The sequence below is a fragment of the Zalophus californianus genome, chromosome 8 (genome assembly GCF_009762305.2).
Source record: "Zalophus californianus isolate mZalCal1 chromosome 8, mZalCal1.pri.v2, whole genome shotgun sequence".
Classification (NCBI taxonomy): domain Eukaryota; kingdom Metazoa; phylum Chordata; class Mammalia; order Carnivora; family Otariidae; genus Zalophus; species Zalophus californianus.
In genome coordinates this window covers 84,458,902-84,482,756 of record NC_045602.1, presented here as the reverse complement: position 1 = coordinate 84,482,756, position 23,855 = coordinate 84,458,902, and the positions used below count along the sequence as shown (strand labels likewise).

The 23,855-nt window shown below is 44.5% G+C and overlaps 1 protein-coding gene across 4 annotated transcripts in view; it reads right to left on the bottom strand.

The window, feature by feature from the left end:
• Positions 1-329: 329 nt before the first annotated feature.
• Positions 330-23,855, bottom strand: part of GPR45 (G protein-coupled receptor 45) — an 84,585-nt gene continuing 61,059 nt past the window's right edge. For 3 of the 4 annotated variants that reach the window (XM_027620634.2, XM_027620633.2, XM_035728740.1), the window contains one exon: positions 330-3,958. In XM_027620634.2, coding sequence (XP_027476435.1) covers positions 2,627-3,748 — 1,122 coding nt within the window. In that variant the 5' untranslated portion in view covers positions 3,749-3,958 and the 3' untranslated portion in view covers positions 330-2,626. Of the gene's footprint in view, positions 3,959-8,982; positions 9,021-23,855 lie in introns of those variants that run through there. The other variant, XM_027620636.2, reaches the window with a different exon arrangement.

Sequence of the window (23,855 nt, the reverse complement as noted above, 5' to 3'; positions counted from 1 at the left end):
TAAGTTCATTATAGGTTCGGGGAGGCTGGAGAGAATTCTGAAGGTGACGGATCGGAAGTCAGAGGTGAAGACTAACTGGCTGGAGTTACTTATTGGGGCCATGATTGTTTTTTAAAAGTGGGCGACCCGGTTGTGACCCCCATTGTTCAAATGGTCTCCCCGTTGTCATCATTAACTTCTTGTCGTCATTCCAGCTTGGTTAGTAAAGTCAAGGTTCTAGTTTTCCTGAAGCTGTTTTGTCCTAGGAGGTGTTAGACACTAGATTCGCGGCTTACTCTTCATGGGCTTGGTGCTAATTTTGGTAAGAACATAGTCTTGTACACTGAAAGAGCAATAATACTTTATTTAAAATATATACAAAATTATTACTTTAAAACATATATATTACTGTCCAACATACATCATGTAACACTGATTAATAGAAATTTGGATACTTTCATTCATTCAGTTTGTGATTTCTCTTTTGCGGCTGAAGAACATTCTCTTAAACGCCCACCAGAGGGGAGGGCCCGGTGGCCTGTTACCCTGGGTGGTCTGGCTGTGCTTTTGGACACCACTGAAGCCATGCAACTTGTCTTGTGGGAACTGAAGGCAAAACCTGACCCTGCCTGGTGCACTAGGGACACAGAGCTGACGGGAGCCCCCTCAATTGATCACATGCCAACTGCCAGTCTTCGGTCTCTCTCTCTCTCTCTCTCTCTCTCTCTCTCTCGTCTGCTTATAAATGGATGGGGGAGTTGGTGAGAAAGTGGCAATTATTTCCTTGACAGACCTTCCTCTGGGCTTAGGTTAATGTAAAGCATGTTCTCTTTCTTTGCCTCTGTCAACAGTACCATAGGAAGAGAGCATTAGAATGGGGAGTTGGCCTCTTAACACAATCTTGGAAAGGAAATGAGAAAAGAGACAAAAACAGAGCTTCTGTGCTGTTAGACCAAATTCAAGTTACGATTATCCGAAATAAATTGGACAACTGCTTTTCATCACAGCACATGCCTTATTCATCACTATTCCCCACAGTGCCTTGCACCTACTAGGCACTTAATAAATGCTCATTGCATGGATAAATAAACGCAGGGGACTGGATGACTCTGAGTAGGAAACATACATACTTGGAATCTGAGCGTCTGCGAAATGGCAAAGGACTCTAGAGATCATCTAGACCTCTTTCCTCACTTGGCAAATGGGGAAACCAAGACCCTGGACAAGTGTGGTGAAACAGGACTAGCTGTCGACAGAGTTAGACTTGCAATCAGATTTTCTGAATCTCTCCTTGTATTTCCCACTCTCTTCAGATCTGAAACTGTAACAAGAGCTCAGTGGCTTCAGTGGCATGCCTGAACTTGAAAATCATTCCCTGGCATCAGAAGCTCCTGGTGGTGATGGGTGGTCCTGGGCACAGTGGCCGAGTGGACGGCACAAGCAGAAAGGTCCCCTCCAGGCAGCTTTAGTCCTGGGGTCCTGGTCCCAGCTGGGGTCAGAGGCCCCAGGTCCGGGCAGGTGGCCCAGACAGCAGCAGTCAGACTGTGGATCTGAATGAGGTAGGAGGAAGGCAGAGCTCAATGGGGAACCACTCAGCAGGTCGGGTGTTTATGATGCCCCCTGCCCCACCCCAGCCCCAGTGCTAAAGTCCATGCCGCAGCTCACCAAGCCTGTAGCCTCAGGGAGTTGAGAGGAAACATAAACCAAGCCCACTGGCCACTTCTGAAACTGAAAGCAAGTCACTATGGATACTTGCTGAAAAGAGGAATTATAGGAAGAGTGGGTTTCTTCTGTGCATGAGAAGGATGGCATGAAACAAAGGAAGGCACGGGGAACAGTGGAGGGAAAGAGAGAAGGGGCAGGGGGACTGTCACGGCCGACAAGGAGGTGATACACGATGATGCAGACCCGGGGACAGGGCTGGGCCAGGTAGGAGCGGTTGGGTACATGCAAGGACACTTGGGTGGGCTTCTCATTTCAGCTGAGCTACCCCTGATCATTTTCTGGGCTTCGAGCCACTGACACCTCCCATGTGTCCCACTGGGCAACTGAAAAGTACAGGGGCTCACTCTGCTTCCTGGTGCGATTTTGGTTTATAGAAAGGACGATTCGGCATGATCAGAAGTGCACACCCGACCAACATAAAGAGCCTTGTGTATTTCCCATGCTCCACAAACATAAATACCTGAAGAATGCTGGCATCGAATGAAGTGAGTGGTAACCCATGAGATGATCCCTATTGGGCTTCCCATCTCAGAGCAGGCACCACAGGACTGCTCGGAAGCAGGTGCACAGGGGAGCTCTTTAGACAGAGCCTTCCTCCGGCCCCACACTCAAGTGCTTGCTCCCTGCACCCCTCCCTAACTATCCGCCCCCATATGCCCACCCCATTCCCACTTTGTCTCAACTACCTTCCAGTTTCCATCAGACCCAAATACGGCTCTTCTCCAGGGAGGAACAAAAATAATTCATCTTGCAAACCTGGGAGCTGCCACCTATCTGGTAACAAACGGTACCTTTGTGCTTACAGGGAGGGCTACCAAAAATGCTGACTACCAACCACCAAGGCGCCAGGACCCGGAGCAGAAGGACGCATGAGCTGTGCCCTGGAACCAGTCCCCCATCCTCCCCCCAACCCCTCCATGTCCTAAACGGCGGACTGGTTTTCATTGCACACGTAGACCGTGCTCGGCTGGATTCTCCTCCGGATCCGCTCAGGCACTTTGGGGAGGATTTGGACGGTCTGGGGCAGCAACTCAATGCAGGCCTCGCGGAATTTTTTGATTCTCCAGCAGTAGACGATGGGGTTGAAGACGGACTTGAGGTAGCTGAGCCACAGGACGCAGGAGCTGGTGGTGTAGAAAGAGGAGCTGCAGTAGAAGCCCCGGCTGAACACCGACAGAAGGCTGTAGACGGAGTGCGGCAGCCAGCAGAGCGAGAAGCCCACAAAGAGGATCAGGATGGTGGTGCAGGCCTTGGTCTTGAAGCTCAAGTCCAAGCTGACCTGCTGTTGCCGCTGCAGCCGCCGCAGGCCGGCCCTGGTGAGCTGTCTGAGGTCCAGGCTGTCCGACTGGTTACGCACGCGGATGGCGTTCTTGCGGACCGTGTGCAGGATGCACAGGTAGGAGCACAGCATGACGCCAAAGGGCACGAAAAACACGGCCACCACCAGCGTCACCACATAGGCGCGCTCCGCCGGGAACTCCGTGTAACCCAGCACGCACTGGGGGGCCCGCGCCGGCACCTCCACGAACGTCCGGCCTGCCAGCGAGGGCGCCGACACGCAGAACGACAGCGCCCAGGACACGGCGATGATCCTCTTGGCCCGCCGCGGGTTCAGCTTGTCCTGCCGTTGGACAATGATGAGGAAGCGGTCCACGCTGATGATGAGCAGGATGGCCACGCCCTCCAGGACAAAAAACCAGTACAGGGTGGCCGAGAGGCGGCAGAAGTAATCCCCAAAGTGCCAGTGGACTGTGATCAGGGTGACGGCGGTGAAAGGCATGCAGCATAAGGACAGCATGATGTCGGAGAAGGCCAGCGTGGCCAGCAACAGGTTGATGGCGGAGCGCATGGCGGGCCGCTGATACACGATGATGCAGACCACGGCATTGCCGAGGAATCCCACCACGATCATCAGCATCATGATTATCGCCAAGGATATCCTGAGGGGGACGGGTGGTGTGGTGACCCCAGAGTCCAACACACTGCTCCCGTTCAGCAACAAGTACTGGTAGGTCTCGGGGCTGGAGCTGTTGCAGGCCATCATGGAAAAAAACCAGGAGCCGGGGCAGAAAGGACAGGAAGGACTCCCCTCAGCGCTTTGGTGGCTGCCATTTTGTGTCTGCCCGTTGCATGTCTGGGATCTCTAGCGCATTGGAATGGTGGTGAGAAACGTCTTTCTTTGGGAACAGTAGCCAGGATTTGCAATTCAGTCACAGCCTCATCATCTGCATGACAACTGGATGCTCTCTGTAGCCTAGAGCAGAGAGGAGCAGGGGAGAGAAGGGAGTGAGACTTTCCAAGCACGGTTTGCATACAGCAGCGTTTAGATTTTACAAGTATTATAAACATTGCGGTGGAGAGAAAGAATGACTCATTGATTTACCATTCGGGACAAGGCTGGCACTCACAAATACTGTGAGCCTTGTCATGTAGCCCAGGGAAATCTAATCAGACCTACTTTGTGTGGAATGAGGAACTGAATAGTCAATATTTATGTCATGAACATGCATTTGATACATTTTATTGTAAGGAACCTGACCAAATGAAGCTTTGGACAAGCCAACTTCCTCTAGAATGCCAGCTTCGTGAGGGCAGGGATTCGTGTGTGTGTCTTGTTCTCTGCTGTTATCCACAGCACTAAGAATGGTGCCTGACACAGAGAAGATGCCCAATGTTGAGGGGAAGTTAATGAATACATGATAGTTGACGCTGTTGCTACAATATTTGTTTAACTTTATTTTTTTAAAGATTTTATTTATTTATTTGACAGACAGAGAGAGCACCAGCAGGGGGAGCGACAGGCACAGGGAAAGGGAGAAGCAGGCTTCCCACTGAGCAGGGAGCCTGTGTGCCTGGATCCCAGGACCCTGGGATCATGACCTGAGCCGAAGGCAGATGCTTAACCAACTGCGCCACCCAGGTGCCCCTTAACTTTATTTTGAGCTAAGTGTAGATTCACATGCAGTTGTGAGAAAAAAAACTCAGCGAGATCTCATAAGCCCTTCGCCCGCTTTTCCCTAATAGTAACGTCTTCAGTTACCGTAGTGTTGCCCTAGGATTACTTTTGGAAATGCTGACGGAAAGGAGGAAACTCTCCCTAAAGAAAGTTCTTTTAAAAGATAATGTTAATTTTTATTTTGTGTCTCATAGGTGTGGTAAGAACGGTGACCGGTAGCTCATGTGTGGAGTCAGATTGCCGGGGCTGGGTAAAGTCTGCATCCACTACTTATCTATCACTGGGCACCCTCTGGCAGGCTGCTTAGCCTCTGCTGATAGGACCGCCTCCTCTGTAGCCTATGAGTGATAATTAGGCCTACGACAGAGGAGCAGCACAGATTAAATGCGAGAATCCCCACAGAGTGATTTAACCACACCTAGATCATAGACACTATTCAATAAATGTTAACTGTTATCATTGGAGCCCCAAGGGAAACCAATCACAATGTTACAATAGCTATTGCTTCATTTGTATGTTATACACATGGGCGCATTTGCATCTGTTCTAGACCTGCCAGCAGGTGAAGTGGCTCTTGGTACCCAGGGTGAGGATGTTCATTGTACATTTCCAGTTACCTCACCCCTCCCCATTTTCAATACAGGCATACCTTGTTTAGCGACACCCTCTCTTTATTGTGCTTTGCAGATGATTGCGTTTTGTTTGTTTGTTTGTTTACAAATTGAAGGCTTGTGACTATCCTGTGTCGAACAAGTCTATCAGCACCCTTTTTCCCACAGTGTTTGCTTACTTTGTGTCTCTGTGTCACATTTTGGTAATTCTTCCAATATATCAAATTCTTCATTATTATTATATTTGAATTGCTGCGATCTCATGTTAAAACATTAATGCATGAGGAGTTGTTTCTTACGGATGAGTAAAGAAAGTGGTTTCTTGAGATGGAATCTCCTCCCGGTGAAGATGCCATGAAGATTGTTGAAATGACAACAAAGCATTCAGACTATTACATGAACTTAGTTGATAAAGCAGCAGCAGGGTTTGAGGATGGACTCCAATTTTGAAAGAGGTTCCACTGTGGGTAAACTGCCACCAAACAGCGTCGCCTGCTACAGAGAAATCGCTCGGGAAAGGAAGAGTTGATCCGTGTGGCAAACTTCATCTTTGTCTCATTTTAAGAAATTGCTACAGGGACCAGCATGGCGGTGGTGGGGGACAAGGAGAGAAAAAAAAAAGGAAGGAAGGAAGGGAGGGAGGGAGGGAGGGAGGGAGGAAGGAAGGAAGGAAGGAAGGAAGGAAGGAAGGAAGGAAGGAAAAGAAAGAAAGAAATTGCCCTGGCCCCCAGCCTTCAGCAACCACCACCCTGATCAGTCAGCAGCCATCAACATGGAAGCAAGACCCTCCCCCAGCAAAAAGATTACGAATTGCTGAAAACTCAGATGATGGCTAGCATTTTTTAGCAATAAAGTATTTTAAAATTAAGGTATGTACATTGTTTTTTTTTTTAAGATATAATGCTGTTGCACACTTAATACACTACAGTTTAGTGTAAGGATAACTTTTATATGCACCGGGAAACCAAAAAAGTCATTGACTTACTCTATTGTGACATTCACTTTATTGCAGTGGTCTGGAACGGAACCTGCAATATCTCTGAGGTGTGCGTGTATAGCTGATTAGACGGGCAGCCTTCACAAGGGCAGCTAATGCATAGCCTGGCCAATGATGGCAGAGCCAAAATGCTCTCCTTTAGTTCAGCTGGAATTCTGAACTAGGAAATACTGCGCCACTAAAGCAATTGCCCTGAGGGATGTAACAAAAGGGTTTATAGAGAGAAGTGTCAAGGCCACGAACGTATGGTGGATACTCTGCCTTCGCTTCTCCAGATCTTCTGGCTACTTTCTCTGGAGACTGGGCCCCCTTGGCCTCTGGTGGGAGGAGAGGGTGGGGAGGGCTTTCTTGCTCTGGCACCCTCCCACCTGGTGTGGTTGGCAGTGGTTTATTCCTCTCCAAAGCTCTCAACACCTCCAGGCAGCCGCCTCTACAGCCCAGCCCTCTCTGCAGATTCCCTACTGCTTCCTGCCTCAACGTGAAGGCTTAGGGGTGACGGGGCTTACTGAGGCTGCTAGCCCAGGACGCCTCTCCAGCCCTCCTGGGTTTTCCTTAACCTGACATCTCCTTTGACAAGAATCAGGGGCTGATCTCATTCCTATCTACACCCTGACTGATACAAGGGGTCCTGGCAGACCAGAGTTATGAGGAAGCGGAAACTAAGAGTAAGTAGCTATGAGGAGGTAGAGAAAAGTGACATGTGTGTGGTATAAGGAAAAGAAACACAGGGAAAACTACCTCAGTTCCTGACAGGTTTCCAATTAAAGTTGCATTTCCAAATGTATATCAATATGTATGCCTTTGTTTTGAACTGCATTTTTAGCTTTTTGCTTTCATGTAGCTGTTGGCCATTTGTACGTCTTCTTTGGGAAAATGTGTAATCGAGTCCTTTGCCTATTTTTTTTCATCGGATTGTTTCTTTGCTCTTGGGTTGTATTTCTTTATATATTTTGGCAATTAACCCCCTACAGATACACGGTTTGCAAATATTTTCTCCCGTTCTGTAGGCTGCCTTTTCATTTTGCTGATGATTTCTTTTGCTGTGCAGAAGCTTTTTAGTTTGACATCATCCTGCTTGTTTTTTTTTGCTTTTTGTTGCTTGTTGATGTCATATCCAAAAAGTCATTGCCAAGACCAATGTCAAGAAGCCATTTTCCTATGTTGTCTTCTAGTTGTTTTGAGTCTTACATTTAAGCCTTTAATCCATTTCAGGTTAATTTTTTGTGAGTGGTGTGAGATAGGGGTCCAATTTCATTCTTCTGTTTGTGAATACCTGGTTTTCCCAGCACCATTTATTGGAGACTATCTTTTCCCCACTGAGTATCCCTTGTCAAATATTAGTTGACCATACATGTATGGGCTTTTTTTTGGGCTCTCAATTCTGTTCCATTGATGTATATGTCTGTTTTTATGTTAGTACCATACCATTTGGATTACGATAGCTTTGTAATAAAGTTTGAAGTGAGCAATTGTGATGCCTTTAGCTTGACTTTCTTTCTCAGGATTGCTTTAGCTATTCAAAATCTTTATTAGTTTTTTGTTTTTTGTTTTGTTTTTTGCTGCTGTCATGTTTCCTTGATTTTTTATGATCCTTGTGGTCACAGATTGGTGTCTGCCCATTTGAGGAAGTAGGTACTTCTAGTCTTTACAGACTGGCTTCAGCAGGCAAGCTGGTCTAGAGATTCTAGGTGGGTCATCTGGTGGTGTCTGGGGCAATAGGTGGGTAGGCCTGAAGCTTGGGTACAATGGGCCAGGCTTGGGGTTTCAACCTGCAGTTATAGGCCTGAGACCGGGTATGTGTGGGTGGGCCTGGATCCTGGGTCCACAGGGGCCAACCAGGCTCTAAGGACCACTGAGGTGGGCCCCAAGTCTGGGTTCAGAGGGCTGGGTCCAGAGGCTGGGGACATAGGGGTGGCCTATAACCTGGGGCTTCAGGGGCAGACATGGAGATGGGTCTGCAGGGGCCAGTCTAGTGTTGGAGTAAGCCAGGAATCTAAGTCCGTGAGAGCTGGTTTAGAGTGTGAGTTTATGGGGGCTGATTGGTGCTGGGATGGGCCAGCGGCCTGGGTCAGTCCATAGTAGTTGGCCTGGACCTGGAGCTGATTGAGAGCTGGAGGCCGCAGGAGCTGCTGGGTCAGCAGGAGCCAGCTGACACTGGGGTGAGCAGAGAGCCTGGGTTCACAGGAACCTGCTGGGAGCTTGGTACCCTGGGAGCCACGTAGAGCCGCAGGAATTGGCATGGTACTGGGGGTCCCTGGTGAAGTCAGGTGGTCACTTTTCTTCTCCCATGGAGACAGTGTCTCTCTCTGTGCTGGGCTGTCAGGTTTGGGGTGGGGGGTGATGGAAGGAATGTGAATCTGTCTTTCCTTGCCTCCTTTGTTATTTCCAGGATAGAGGATTCATTTAGCTTGACAAATGTTTCCTTAAGATGGAACACACTTTTAAATTGTTAAACAATATATCATTCCTTATGTACTTCATTTTAAAATCACCGAATAGGGCGCCTGGGTGGCTCAGTCGGTTAAGCGACTGCCTTCGGTTCAGGTCATGATCCTGGAGTCCCAGGATCGAGTCCCGCATCGGGCTCCCTGCTCAGCAGGGAGTCTGCTTCTCCCTCTGACCCTCTTCCCTCTCGTGCTCTCTGTCTCCCATTCTCTCTCTCTCAAATAAATAAATAAAATCTTTAAAAATAAAATAAAATAAAATAAAATCACCGAATAGTGGGGTGCCTGGGTGGCTCAGTCAGTTAAGCGTCTGCCTTTGGCTCAGGTCATGATCTCGAGGTCCTGGGACTGAGCCTCGCATCGGGCTCCCTGCTCAGTGGAGAGCCTGCTTCTCTCTCTCCCTCTGCAGCTCCCCCTGCTTGTGCTCTCTCTCTATCTGTCTCTCTCTGTGTCAAATAAATAAATAAATAAATAAATAAATAAATAAATAAATAATCTTTTTTAAAAATCGCTGAATAGTTAATATAAAATAAACATGCAGAAGTCTGTTGTATATCTATACACTAACAATGAAGCAACAGAAAGAGAAATCAAAGAATCGATCCCATTTACAAGTGCACCAAAAACCATAAGATACCTAAAAGTTTACCTAACCAAAGAGGCAAGAGATCTGTACTCTAAAAACTATAGAACACTTATGAAAGAAATTGAGGAAGACAGGAAGAAATGGGAAAAACATTCCATGCTCATAGATTAGAAGAACAAATATTGTTAAAATGTCTATGGTACACAAAGCAGTCTACACATTCAATGCAATCAATCCCTATCAAAATACCATCAACACTTTTCACAGAGCTGGAACAGACACTCCTAAAATTTGTATGGAACTAGAAAAGACCCCAAATAGCCAAAGTAATGTTGAAAAAGAAAACAAAGTTAGAGGCATCTCAATTCCGGACTTCAAGCTCTATTACAAAGCTGTCATCATCAAGACAGTATGGTACTGGCACAAAAACAGACACATAGATCAATGGAACAGAATCGAGAGCCCAGAAATGGACCCTCAACTCTATGGTCAACTAATCAACAAAACAGGAAGGAATATCCAATGGAAATAAGACAGTCTCTTCAACAAATGGTGTTGAGAAAATTGGACAGCCACATGCAGAAAAATGAAATTAGACCATTTCCTTACACCACACACAAAAATAGACTCAAAATGGATGAAATACCTAAATGTGACACAGGAATCCATCAAAATCCTAGAGGAGAACACAGGCAGCAACCTCTTTGACCTCAGTCGCAGCAACTTCTTGCTAGACACATCTCCAAAAGCAAGGGAAATGAAGGCAAAAATGAACTATCGGGACTTCATCAAGATAAAAAGTTTTGCACAGCAAAGGAAATAGTTGACAGAACCAAAAGACAACTGACAGAATGGGAGAAGATACTTGCAAATGTCTTATCAGATAAAGGGCTAGTATCCAAAATCCATAAAGAACTTATCAAACTCAACAAACCCAAAACCAAAAAATCCAATCAAGAAATGGGCAGAAGACATGAATAGGCATTTCTCCAAAGAAGACATACAAATGGCCAAAAGACACATGAAAAAGTGCTCAACACCACTCAGGGAAAAACAAATCAAAACCACAATGAGATACCCCCTCAAACCTGTGAGATTGGCTAAATTAACAAGTCAGGAAACAACAGATGTTGGTGAGGATGTGGAGAAAGGGGAACCCTCCTACACTGTTGGTGGGAATGCAAGCTGGTCCAACCACTCTGGAAAACAGTATGGAGGTTCCTCAAAAAGTTAAAAAGAGAACTTATCCAATGGGGCCCAGCAATTGCACTACTAGATCTTTATCCAAAGGATACAAACATAGTGATCTGAAGGGGCACATGCCCCCCAATGTTTATAGCAGTAATGTCCACAATAGCCAAATGATGGAAAGAGCCCAGATGTCCATTGACAGATGAATGGATAAAGAAGATGTGGTCTATCCATCTATCCATTGTATAGATATACAATGGAGTATTACCCAACCACCAAAAAGAATGAAATATTGCCATTTGCAATGACGTGGATGGAACCAGAGGGGGGTATTATACTAAACAAAATAAGTCAGTCAGAGAAAGACAAATACCATATGATTTCACTCATACATGGAATTTAAGAAACAAAACAGATGAACATAGGGGAAGGGCAGGAAAAATACAATAAGACAAAAACAGAGAGGATTCCAGGGGCGGAGCAAGATGGCGGAGGAGTAGGAGACCTGGATTTCCGCTGGTCTCAGGAATTCAGCTGAATAGGGATCAAACCATTCTGAACACCTATGACCTCAACAGGAGACCGAAGAAGAGAGTAGCAACAACTCTCTGAACAGAGAAGCGACCACTTACTGGAAGGTAGGACGGGCGGAGAAGTGAATCCGAGGTGGTATTCAGGAGAATAGACGGCGGGGGAGGGGCCCTCCGTCGGCCGCTTCTGGCAAGTGCTAGAGCCGCGGAGCACAAATCGGACCTTTTAGAAGTTGGCTCCGCTGAGGGACTTCGCTCCAGTGGCTAAGCTGGGGGTGGAACCCTCGCGGGACAGTGTGGTCTCAGGACCCTCGGGGTCACAGAAAGACCGGGGGTGCCTCAGTGCAGCAGAGCTCCCAGGTATCAGAGCGGAGAAGCTGGCTGCAAAGACGGAGCCGAGGCGCGGGCTCTCAGCTCGGGGTTGCCATAAACTGTGATCCGCGGCCCAGTCGGGCCACTGCTCCTCCAGCAGGGACCCAACAAGCGGCAGAGCCGGGGAGACTCCCCTTCCTCCCCCGGGAGGAGCGGTGCGGGAGTGCACCGCAGGGATCTGCTGGGTTTGGAGACTCCACACGGGGTCGGGTGCCAGAGATAGAAATGCTCGGTCACAGGCCAGGTGAGCACGGAGTGCGGCCGGAGACCAGGGAGACGGGAGTGACTGCTTTTCTCTGGGGGCGCACTGAGGAGCGGGGCCCCGAGTTCTCAGCTCCTCCAAGTGGAGATTGGGAGGCCACCATTTTCACCCTGGTCCTCCAAAGCTGTACCAGAGCTTGCAGGGAACAAAAGCTCCTGAGAGCAAACCCGAGCAGCTTGCTTAGCCCGGACCGACAAGGGCGGGGCAATTCCGCCTCCGGCAAAGACATTTGGGAACCACGGCAACAGGACCCTCCCCCAGAAGATCAGCACGAACAGCCAGCAAGCCAAGACCAAGTTTACCGATCAAGGAGAACGGGAGAACTCCAGCGCTAGGGGAATACTGCACATAGAATTCATGGCTTTTTTTTACCATGATTCATTAGTTTTTCAAAGTTAATTTTTTAACTGTTTTTTTAATCTTTTCTTTTTCCCTTTTTCAACCAACATCTCATCAATCCCTTTTTTTAAAGAAACATTTTTTATTTTTCATTTTTAGAGTCATATTTTATCCCTTCATAGTACTTACCCTTATTTTTGGCATATATATATATAAGTTGTTCTCTCTTTGAAATTTTGAGATACAGTTTCTTCTAACAAATCAAAATATACCCTAAATCACTAGTGTATGGCTTTGTTCTAGTCTCCAGCCTGATCTCATTCTCTCCTTTTTTTCCTTTTTTTTTAATCTTTTTCTTTTTTCAAACAACTTCTTATCAATTCCTTTTATAAAATCTTTTATAATTTTCATCTTTACAGTCATCTTCCATCCCTTCATTGTATCAGCCCTTATTTTGTACATATATAAGTCTTTCTTCCTCTAAAATTTTAGGAGGTACGTTTTTCTAACAGACCAAAATACGCCCAAAATCTAGTGTGTGGCACTGATCTGTGCACTAGCCTGATCATATTTGATCACATTCTGTTTTTTTTTTGTTTTGTTCTGTTTTTGTTTTTATCTTTTTTTTTTCTTTCTTTTCTCTTCCTTTTTTCATTCTTTCCCTTTCTTTTCCCCTGGTTTCAGGCCTTTTCTGATTTGTATAGAGTATATTTGCTGGGGACGTTGTTAACCTGTTAGGATTTTGTTCTCTCATTCATCTATTCTCCCCTGGACAAAATGACAAGACGAAAAAAATCACCTCAGCAAAAAGAACGAGAGGTAGTACCGTCTGCCAGGGGCCTACTCAATACGGACATTAGTACGATGTCGAACCTAGACTTCAGAATCATGACTTTAAAGATACTAGCTGGGCTTGAAAAAAGCGTGGAAGTTATTAGAGAAACCCTTTCTGGAGAAATAAAAGAACTAAAATCTAACCAAGTCGAAAACAAAAAGGCTATTAATGAGGTGCAATAAAAAATGGGGGGACTAACTGCTAGGATAAATGAGGCAGAAGAGAATCAACAATATAGAAGACCAAATGATGGAAAATAAAGAGGCTGAGAAAAAGAGAGAGAAACAACTACGGGATCACGAGGGCAGAATTCGAGAGATAAGCGATACGAAGCGATACGATAAGACGAAACAACATTAGAATAATTGGGATCCCAGACGAAGAAGAAAGAGAGAGAGGGGCAGAAGGTATATTGGAGCAAATAATAGCAGAGAACTTCCCTAATGTGGGGAAGGAAACAGGCATCAAACTCCAGGAGGCACAGAGAACCCCTCTCAAAATCAATAAAAATAGGTCAACAGCCCGACATCTAATAGTAAAACGTACGAGTCTCAGAGACAAAGAGAAAATCCTGAAAGCAGCTCGGGAGAAGAGATATGTAACCTACAATGGTAGAAATATTAGATTGGCAACAGACCTATCCACAGAGACCTGGCAGGCCAGAAAGGACTGGCATGATCAGAGCACTAAACGAGAAAAATATGCAGCCAAGAATACTGTATCCAGCTAGGCTCTCACTGAAAATTGAGGGAGAGATAAAAAGCTTCCAGGACAAACAAAAACTAAAGGAATTTGCAAACATGAAACCAGCCCTACAAGAAATATTGAAAGGGGTCCTCTAAGCAAAGAGAGAGCTTAAAAGCAGCATAGATCAGAAATGAACACAGACAATATACAGTAACAGTCACCTTACAGGCAATACAATGGCACTAAATTCATACCTTTCAATAGTTACCCTGAATGTAAATGGACTAATGCCCCAACCAAAAGACACAGGCTATCAGATTGGATTAAAAAACAAGACCCATCAATTGCTGTCTGCAAGAGACTCATTTTAGACCAAAAAACACCCCCACATTGCAAGTGAGGGGGTGGAAAACCATTTACCATGCTAATGGACACCAAAAGAAAGCTGGGGTGGCAATCCTTATATCAGACGAATTAGATTTTAAAACAAAGACTGTAATAAGAGATGAGGAAGGATGCTATATCCTACTTAAAGGGTCTATCCAACAAGAATATCTAACAATTATAAATATCTATGCCCCTAACAAGGGAGCAGCCAATTCTATAAGGCAATTAATAACAAAAGCAAAGAAACACATTGACAACAATACAATAATAGTGGGGGACTTTAACACCCCCCCTGACTGAAATGGACAGATCATCTAAGCAAAAGATCAACAAGGAAATAAAGACTTTAAATGACACACTGGACCAAATGGACTTCACAGACATATTCAGAACATTCCATCCCAAAGCAACGGAATACACATTCTTCTCTAGTGCCCATGGAACATCTCCAGAATTGATCACATCCTAGGTCACAAATCAGGTCTCAACCGGTACCAAAAGATTGGGATTATTCCCTGCCTATTTTCAGACCACAATGCTTTGAAACTAGAACTCAATGACAAGAGGAAAGTTGGAAAGAATTCCAATACATGGAGGCTAAAGAGCATCCTACTAAAGAATGAATGGGTCAACCAGGCAATTAAAGAAGAATTTAAAAAATTCATGGAAACCAATGAAAATGAAAACACAACTGTTCAAAATCTTTGGGATACAGCAAAGGCAGTCTTGAAAGGAAAGTATATAGCAATACAAGCCTTTGTCAAGAAACAAGAAAGTTCTCAAATACACAACCTAACCCTACACCTAAAGGAGCTGGAGAAAGAACAGCAAATAAAGCCTAAACCCAGCAGGAGAAGAGAAATAATAAAGATCAGAGCAGAAATCAATGAACTAGAAACCAAAAGAACAGTAGAACAGATCAACAAAACTAGGAGCTTGTTCTTTGAAAGAATTAACAAGATTGATAAACCCCTGGCCAGACTTATCAAAAAGAAAAGACAAATGACCCAGATCAACAAAATCATGAATGAAAGAGGAGAGATCACAACCAACACCAAAGAAATACAAACAATTATAAGAACATATGATGAGCAACTCTATGCCAGCAAATTAGATAACCTGGAAGAAATGGGTGCGTTCCTAGAGATGTATCAACTACCAAAACTGAACCAGGAAGAAATAGAAAACCTGAACAGACCTATAACCACTAAGGAAATTGAAGCAGTCATCAAAAATCTCCCAACAAACAAAAGCCCAGGGCCAAATGGCTTCCCAGGGGAATTCTATGAGACACTTAAAGAAGAATTAATACCCATTCTCCTGAAACTGTTCCAAAAAATAGAAATGGAAGGAAAACTTCCAAACTCAATTTATGAGGCCAGCATTACCTTGATCCCCAAACCAGACAAAGACCCCATCAAAAAGGAGAATTACAGACCAGTATCCTTGATGAACATGGATGCAAAAATTCTCACCAAAATACTAGCCAATAGGATCCAACAGTACATTAAAAGGATTATTCACCACGACCAAGTGGGATTTATCCCTGGGCTGCAAGGCTGGTTCAACATCCGCAAATCAATCAACGAGATACAATACATGAACAAAAGAAAGAACAAGAATCATATGATCCTCTCAATAGATGCAGAAAGAGCATTTGACAAAGTACAGCATCCTTTCTTGATCAAAACTCTTCAGACTATAGGGATAGAGGGTACATACCTCAATATCATAAAAGCCATCTATGAAAAACCTACAGCAAATATCATTCTCAATGGGGAAAAGCTGAGAGCTTTTCCCCTAAGGTCAGGAACGCGGCAGGGATGTCCACTATCACCACTGCTATTCACCATAGTATTAGAAGTCCTAGCCACAGCAATCAGACAACAAAAAGAAATCGAAGGCATCCAAATCAGCAAGGAGGAAGTCAAACTCTCACTCTTTGCAGATGATATGATACTGTATGTGGAAAACCCTGCTAGAACTCATACAGGAATTCAGTCAAGTAGCAGGATATAAAATCAATGCACAGAAATCAGTGGCATTCCTATACACCAACAACAAGACAGAAGAGAGACAAATCAAGGAGTCGATCCCATTTACAATTGCACGCAAAACCATAAGATACCTAGGAATAAATTTAACCAAAGAGGCAAAGGATCTGTACTCAGAAAACTATAAAATACTCATGAAAGAAATTGAAGAAGACACAAAGAAATGGAAAAACGTTCCGTGCTCATGGATTGGAAGAACAAACATTGTGAAGATGTCAATGCTTCCTAGAGCAATCTACACATTCAATGCAATCCCCATCACAATACCATCCACTTTTTTCAAAGAAATGGAACAAATAATCCTAAAATTTGTATGGAACCAGAAGAGACCCCGAATAGCCAGAGGAATATTGAAAAAGAAAAGCAAAGCTGGCAGCATCACAATTCCGGACTTCCAGCTCTATTACAAAGCTGTCATCATCAAGACAGTATGGTACTGACACAAAAACTGACACATAGATCAATGGACCAGAATCAAGAGCCCAGAAATGGACCCTCAACTCTATGGTCAACTGATCTTTGACAAAGCAGGAAAGAATGTCCAATGGCAAAAAGACAGTCTCTTCAAGAAATGGTGTTGGGAAAATTGGACAGCCACATGCAGAAGAATGAAACTGGACCATTTTCTTACACCACTCACAAAAATAGACTCCAAATGGTTGAAAGACCTAAACATGAGACAGGAGTCCATCAAAATCCTAAAGGAGAACACAGGTAGCAACCTCTTCGACCTCAGCTGCAGCAACTTCTTCCTAGAAACATCGCCAAAGGCAAGGGAAGCAAGGGCAAACATGAACTATTGGGATTTCATCAAGATAAAAAGCTTTTGCACAGCAAAAGAAACAGTGCACAAAACCAAAAGACAACCGACAGAATGGGAGAAAATATTTGCAAATGACATATCAGATAAAGGGCTAGTATCCAAAATCTATAAAGAACTTATCCAACTCATCACCCAAAGAACAAATAATTCTATCAAGAAATGGGCAGACGACATGAACAGACATTTTTCCAAAGAAGACATCCAAATGGCCAACAGATACATGAAAAAGTGCTCAGTATCGCTCGGCATCAGGGAAATCCAAATCAAAACCTCAATGAGATACCACCTCACACCCATCAGAATGGCTAAAATGAACAAGTCAGGAAACAACAGATGTTGGCGGGGATGTGGAGAAAGGGGAACCCTCCTACACTGTTGGTGGGAATGCAAGCTGGTGCAACCACTCTGGAAAACAGTATGGAGGGTCCTCAAACAGTTGAATATAGAGCTACCATACGATCCAGCAATTGCAGTACTGGGTATTTACCCCAAAGATACTAATGTTGGGATCCGAAAGGGGTACATACACCCCAATGTTTATAGCAGCAATGTCCACAATAGCCAAACTGTGGAAAGAGCCAAGATGTCCAATGACAGATGAATGGATAAAGAAGAGGTGGTATATATACACAATGGAATATTATGCAGCCATCAAAGGGAATGGGATCTTGCCATTTGCAAGGACGTGGATGGAACCGGAGGGTGTTATGCTGAGTGAAATAAGTCAATCAGAGAAAGACATGTATCATATGACCTCACTGATATGAGGAATTCTTAATCTCAGGAAACAAACTGAGTGTTGCTGGAGTGGTGGGGGGTGGGAGGGATGGGGTGGCTGGGTGATAGACATTGGGGAGGGTATGTGCTACGGTGAGCGCTGTGAATTGTGCAAGACTGTTGAATCACAGATCTGTACTTCTGAAACAAATAATGCACCATATGTTAAGAAAAAAGAAAAAGAAGAAGATAGCAGGAGGGGAAGAATGAAGGGGAGTAAGTCCGAGGGGGAGACGAACCATGAGAGACGATGAACTCTGAAAAACAAACTGAGGGTTCCAGAGGGGAGGAGGGTGGGGGGATGGGTTAGCCTGGTGACGGATATTGAGGAGGGCACATTCTGCATGGAGCACTGGGTGTTATGCACAAACAATGAATCATGGAACACTACATCAAGAACTAATGACGTAATGTATGGTGATTAACATAACAATAAAAAATCAAAAAAAAGAGAAAAACAGAGAGGGAAGCAAACCATAAGAGACTCTTAACTGTAGAGAACCAATTGAGGGTTGCTGGAGGGGTGGTGGTGGGGGGATGGGGTGATTTGGGTGATGGGCAGTAAGGAGGACACTTGAAGTAATGAGAACTGGGTGTTTTATGCAAGTGATGAATCACTAAATTCTACCCCTGAAACTAATAATACACTATATGTTAACTAAATTGAATTTAACTAAATTAAAAAAAATAATAAAATTGCCTAAAAGTATGGTAAAAATTTAAAATGTAGGAATCTAATGAACCAACAATTTGACAAAATGTTCTTTTTACAGGCCCAGGTTGTTTTTTTTAAAATTTTTGGAAATAAATGTATAATAATTTCAATAAAAGGAGTGTTGTAGTTATAAATGCAAGGTGAAGAGTAGCCAGAGAACTGGCAGGGAGGGGAGGCCACACCTGCATCCCTGTTGCCATGGCAAAGGATCACGTGGCAGAACTTCCCTGGGGTGATGCAGGCAAGGCCTGAAGATGAACCCTAGGAATACACCTGGCCCACTCCAGACTCTTCCATGGCTAAAGGCACCAGAGTGAAAGCAGTCCCTACACACCTCCTCTTCGGGCTTTTGTTCCCAATCCAGTGAGGAGATTCTGCCAGTTTTCTTGGAGAGAAAGGAGGCCAGGCTATGAGGTTAAGCAGTACCCTGATGGACAAGGAAAGGAACACAAACCAAGGAGAGGGTCCTAGAGGACAGGAGGGCTGCAGGGGGAGTAAAGTTTCCAGAAGGTGCCTCTCCAAGCGTTTCCAAGTATTTGACCCAATCTAATAATAATGGACCTAAAGCGGAGCTGAGTCTGAAAGGCTGTTTCCTCTCTGTTTTGCAAACGTCTAGCTTCAGACAGCAAATCTTGCCTTTAGCTGGGGATCTGTCTGGCTTTAAAATGATGGGCAGGACGGAGTCCCAAATGTCTTTCTTCTTTCCTCATCCTCGAGGTCAGATATGAAAAGATCAATCAGGCTATAAGCTTGAAACCTGGAGAGGCATAAAGCCTGGAGAAAAGAGGGGAAAGCAGTGTGTGGGCAGAATGCGAAAGACTGAGCAGGGCATGGTGGGAATCGGGGGAGGTTGTCACGAGTACAAGGAGGACTTCCTGGCAGCCGGGGTGATCAAGCACCAGAGTGGGTTTTCAATGGAGGGCTCATATCTCCTTCCCTGATGCCTCTAAAACAGAATGGTCAAAGTGTCATCAGTGGAAAGCATTGAGTCCAGTCCAATCCAGAAAGCTCATGTTACTGCCGTTAGGATGTCAGGAAAATGAGTGAATCTTCCCACATGACAGTGGGTTCTCTGGTCTTGCATGCACTATCAACAAATGCCACACTCCAAACTCCGGAGGGGAGCTCCTTCTTGACACCTGCCTCTCCTTCAGGCAGAGCCGTTCCCTCTCCCCACGTGGCTCTGTACCTGTACGTAATGGACCGTCCCCAGGTGTCAGCTTCTCAGGGTGTACGCGATCCTGTGCACCTGCTGCCCCTGAGACTTGACTGTGTGGTTGAGGCCTTGCCCAGTGTGTGTTCCTGCTACACCTCAAGAAACAAAAGGTTCATTGTGCCACGTGCCAGGGAGTGAGCTATTTGAAACTATTTTACACAAACAGTAAAGAAGTCAGGTACTCACTGTATGCACAGGTACATCTACATTTTAATTCACAGATTTAGAAATACACACATTAACATATATGTACATATATGTGCATATGCATGTAATATACATTATAGCATATATATATATAGATCGCCAATAGAACTTACTGGTTTTGCTGGTTCTAATCAAGCCAAATGTTAGGAAATTTGGTGAGCCCTTTCTCCCGAGTGGTTAATATTGCTTCAAGTAACCAATTGGTGTTTGTAATACTGGATTTTTAATTCCTACTCCAGAAGAACATATTGGTTCACAAATGCCAAATCTAAGAAATGAAGTCAGTTTCGGCAGATGGGAAAGTTTGCTGTTGAAACAGCTTGCCTCTGTCATTACCTGCAATCCTGTCACCTGTCTTTTTGATACAAACTCTCAAACAGATGGTGTATTTCAATTTCAATAACTTTATTGGCAATGAAAAAATATGCAAGAGCAGCCAAAAATAATATGTCAAGTAGCTGTGTTTAGAAACAGGTGTTACCCCGTCGTATCTGAATTTCTAAGAAAAGTGAGCTGAAAGAGACCAGATTTTTTATTTCTCAACTCAGGCAGGACTCTTGGGGGGGAATTTTCAAATAGAACAGAACTGGGAAGCTTTTTAAGGGAGCAAATCTTTATTGATTATTTTCCTTAGTAGTGCCTAAAATTTGCTGTGTGCTTATTACATGCCAGGCTAAGCCCTTTTCAGAGCACAGGGGGTCTCTGGTCTTGCATGCACTATCAACATCACCAAGGAATTTGTTTCAAATTCAGATTATCCTGGCCAGCCAAGACCTACTGAATCAGAGCTTCGGGAGGCTCCACAATCTATTTCAACAAAAGGTCTGGGGAGTTAGATGTTCTCAGTTGTGGGATCCACAACCATAGCTTATCCCATTGAACCTGGCCATTGATCCAGTTTTACAGTGAGGAAACCGGTGGGCTGTTCTTTACCTAGAAAGTAGATTCACCTGCATTAGAGCCCAGGTGTTCTGGTTTAATCTCTGGCTACGCCACTTCCATAATGATATACGTAGTGGTTCACTTAAGACTTTTATATTTGCAATGAGTCAGTATTGTGGAGCAAGAGCAAGGGTGTCTTTCAGCAGGAGGAGAGAAAAAACATGGGGAGCGGATGGAGGGACACTTTGTTAAGACTGGCAAGAGCTGGAGTGTAGCAGAGCCACGGGCAGCAGCCCCGAACACCAGGCTGCCCTTGGACCTGAATTACACTATGTGCCCCAGATGGATGGGCTCTCACAGATGCTTTTGGGGCCAGTGTGGATGGGACCTACTTGTCCACCAACTGAAAAATCTGCTGGCTGTAGAGGAGGTGGGATTTAACGCTAAATCCACAGGAGACACAGTATAGCATGGGGATTTGGCCACTAACGAGTCTCTGTTCAATCCTTGCTTCTTCCCCAGGACACATCCAAAAAATATTTGTTTGGCATACTGGTATGACAGTCAGAGGGCTGAGGAGAGGGTTAATTCCTTGGACACGCCAGTAGCCCATTCACTGCTCCAGGGCCATGCACCCTCGTTGGGAAACTCTAATCTTAAGTAGCCAAATTTTAGGGCTCCGCACATACAAAGTCTAAATGCAGACTGAATTTTTGCTCTGACCAAAGAAACAATAATACTATCTAGTATATGGATAAGATTTTTGAAATATACAGAATGTTCCCCAGATATGTGTTCTTCTCTCTTTCTCATAGTCATCTGTTGATATAGTCTTATTTCCATTTACAGATGAGGAAACAACATGGTTCGATGATTTGCTTAAGGTGGAAGAAATGGAAGAGGACTTCTTGTCTTCTACTCGTAGGCTCTTATGCCCCTTCCTTTGTGCTGGTGTCCTGCGTCCAGGTCAGGGACTCCTACTACTGAACTCAGGATTACGTTGTGTGCATAAATTCCTTTCTACGGATTCAGATTATGGTTCAGGTCAACTCATTAACTGGCTACCCTGGATCTAGTTATAAGAAAGAACAATTGGTACTTTAGGTATTTCTGAAAAGTCCCAAATAACGCCCCCCAACACTCACAGAATGTCTGTTTTTATGTCTGCATGTGTTACCACCATCCTTTAGAGGAAGCCACAGGACATTATTTACTTAGGGTCCTTAGTTTCCAAGTGCATCTTTGAGAATTTTATTTGTGCATTTAACTCTTAAGAGCCAACATTTTCTTTTTCTTTCGGAACTAGTTTAGAGGTGTTGCATCTAAGATAGGGTTTTTAAAGTCTCTGAACCATGCCTGAAGATTTTGCTAGAGGCACAAAACATATGGCGCTTATTTAAAAATGGATATAGCTTGATATTTTAATGAAATCGGAGACACTTAGTGCTTCTTCAAGATGCTAGAAGTAAGACCTGCCGATGCCAAGTTCCTCCAGGTAGAATATGTGACGTCCCAAGTAGCCTCACCTGGGGGGCTCCCAGGACAGCTGTGGCTTCCTCATCTCAGAGAAGACCCCGAAGCCAGCCCCTCCAACTTCTCAGGTTGCAGCCTGGCTGCTTTGCAAAAACTCTTTCCTTCTCGAACATCACGTCTACAGGCACCCTTCCCCCACTTTTATTTGACTTTCTCAAAAACCAATTTTAAATTTCCTTCTGTATCTTTTTCAATTTTTCTAACATTTCATGCCTCTATTTTGGAAAAAAAAAAGAAGACCTAAATCTGGTTAAAAATATGCCTTTTCATTTGTAATAAAGACAGACACAGCTTATGTATTTGCTTAAAATTATTTTTGATGATATTTTAATGTTTTCAACAGCTTTATTGAGAGAGAATTTACATATCATAAAATTTGTTCATTGTAAGTTTATAATGCAGTGATTTTTAGTCAATTTATAATATTGTGCAACTATCCCCACCATCCACCTAGAGCATTTCCACCACCCCAACAAAGATTCCTCATGTCTATTCGCAGTCATCTGAATTGTTTAATAGTGATTTCAGTTTATTTTCCAAAAATGAGTTCCCAAAACCACCCAAGAATTTGACAATTCTAATGGAGGGCTGGTCACTCTAGAAGCTCCTGCCCTTACGTTCTTGCCCGGGCCCACAACATATGGAAGAAAGTGGCATTGAAGATGCTACCTTCCTAATCAAGAGGAAAAATCATTGAAATCACTTTAGTCCTTCGGCCCTGTCCCATGTTGACATTCATGGCCCTGACTTACAAGTAGCAGCTGGGTAGGGAGCAGGGCAAGCTTAAGTGATTCACCCAGGCCTCCACCAAAATACTAACCAATTCACATGAGGTCAAGATGAGGGAATGAAGTAGAGGAGGCAATGGGGCCTGGATAACTCCCAGGGCAACTTCAGAAGATCTAAACTATGGTCCCGGCTCTGCTTCTTAGCACTGTCACCTGGAGGACAATCCCCAACTTTTCAGCCTCTGATTCTTCTTTTGCACCTACCCCCCAGTGCTGTTGTGAACATTAAATATTTATAAAAGCACCTTGCAAATCACAAGGCACTAGGCAAGGGGGCCTCTATCGGAGCAGATGGCAAATACAGTCCCATCAGGAACGTGCTAGATCTGAGGGACAGTCCCAGCCAATCGTGGGTATGTGGGTCCCTGGGGGTGCTGTCCTGAGGTTCTCCTGATGGTTTTGCTGACAAATGACTTTGCAAAAAGCCCAAATGCTGAGTCTGACCCACCCTGAGGTTTCCAATTAGACCACCTCCCCCCATGTTACTCCCCAACATCTTGGACCCTACAGGCTTTGTAAATTCCATTTTAAATGTTTGGCATTTATGCTTTGCAAAACGTTTCATGACCCCATTACTAGAGCCATTGAACTCCCATGAGGTCACAGAGGGTGTGCATAGTGTAGCTAGAGCTCAGCACCTGGGTCTTCCCTTTGAAGTCCCTCCAAGTTGGACCTCTGTGCTACTTCTCTGGCAGAGGGTGAGAACCCCTACTTGGCAGAAAGGACGACTCCAGAATTTCAACCCTTTCTCTTAGCAGAGCTTGAGCCCACTGGCATTTAAGGTGCATACTGTGACATGAGCCAATTTGTCCATGACCTTGCTCATTGTTACTGAGCTAAGAGGGTCTATTTAAAAGTAAAACGACCGTATATGGAAAACATAAAGTCTAAGGGGGATGTATGTTCACTTTTACTTTTTGGAGTTGTAGGTTAAAATGAAAGTCTTAAATCTTTAGAGA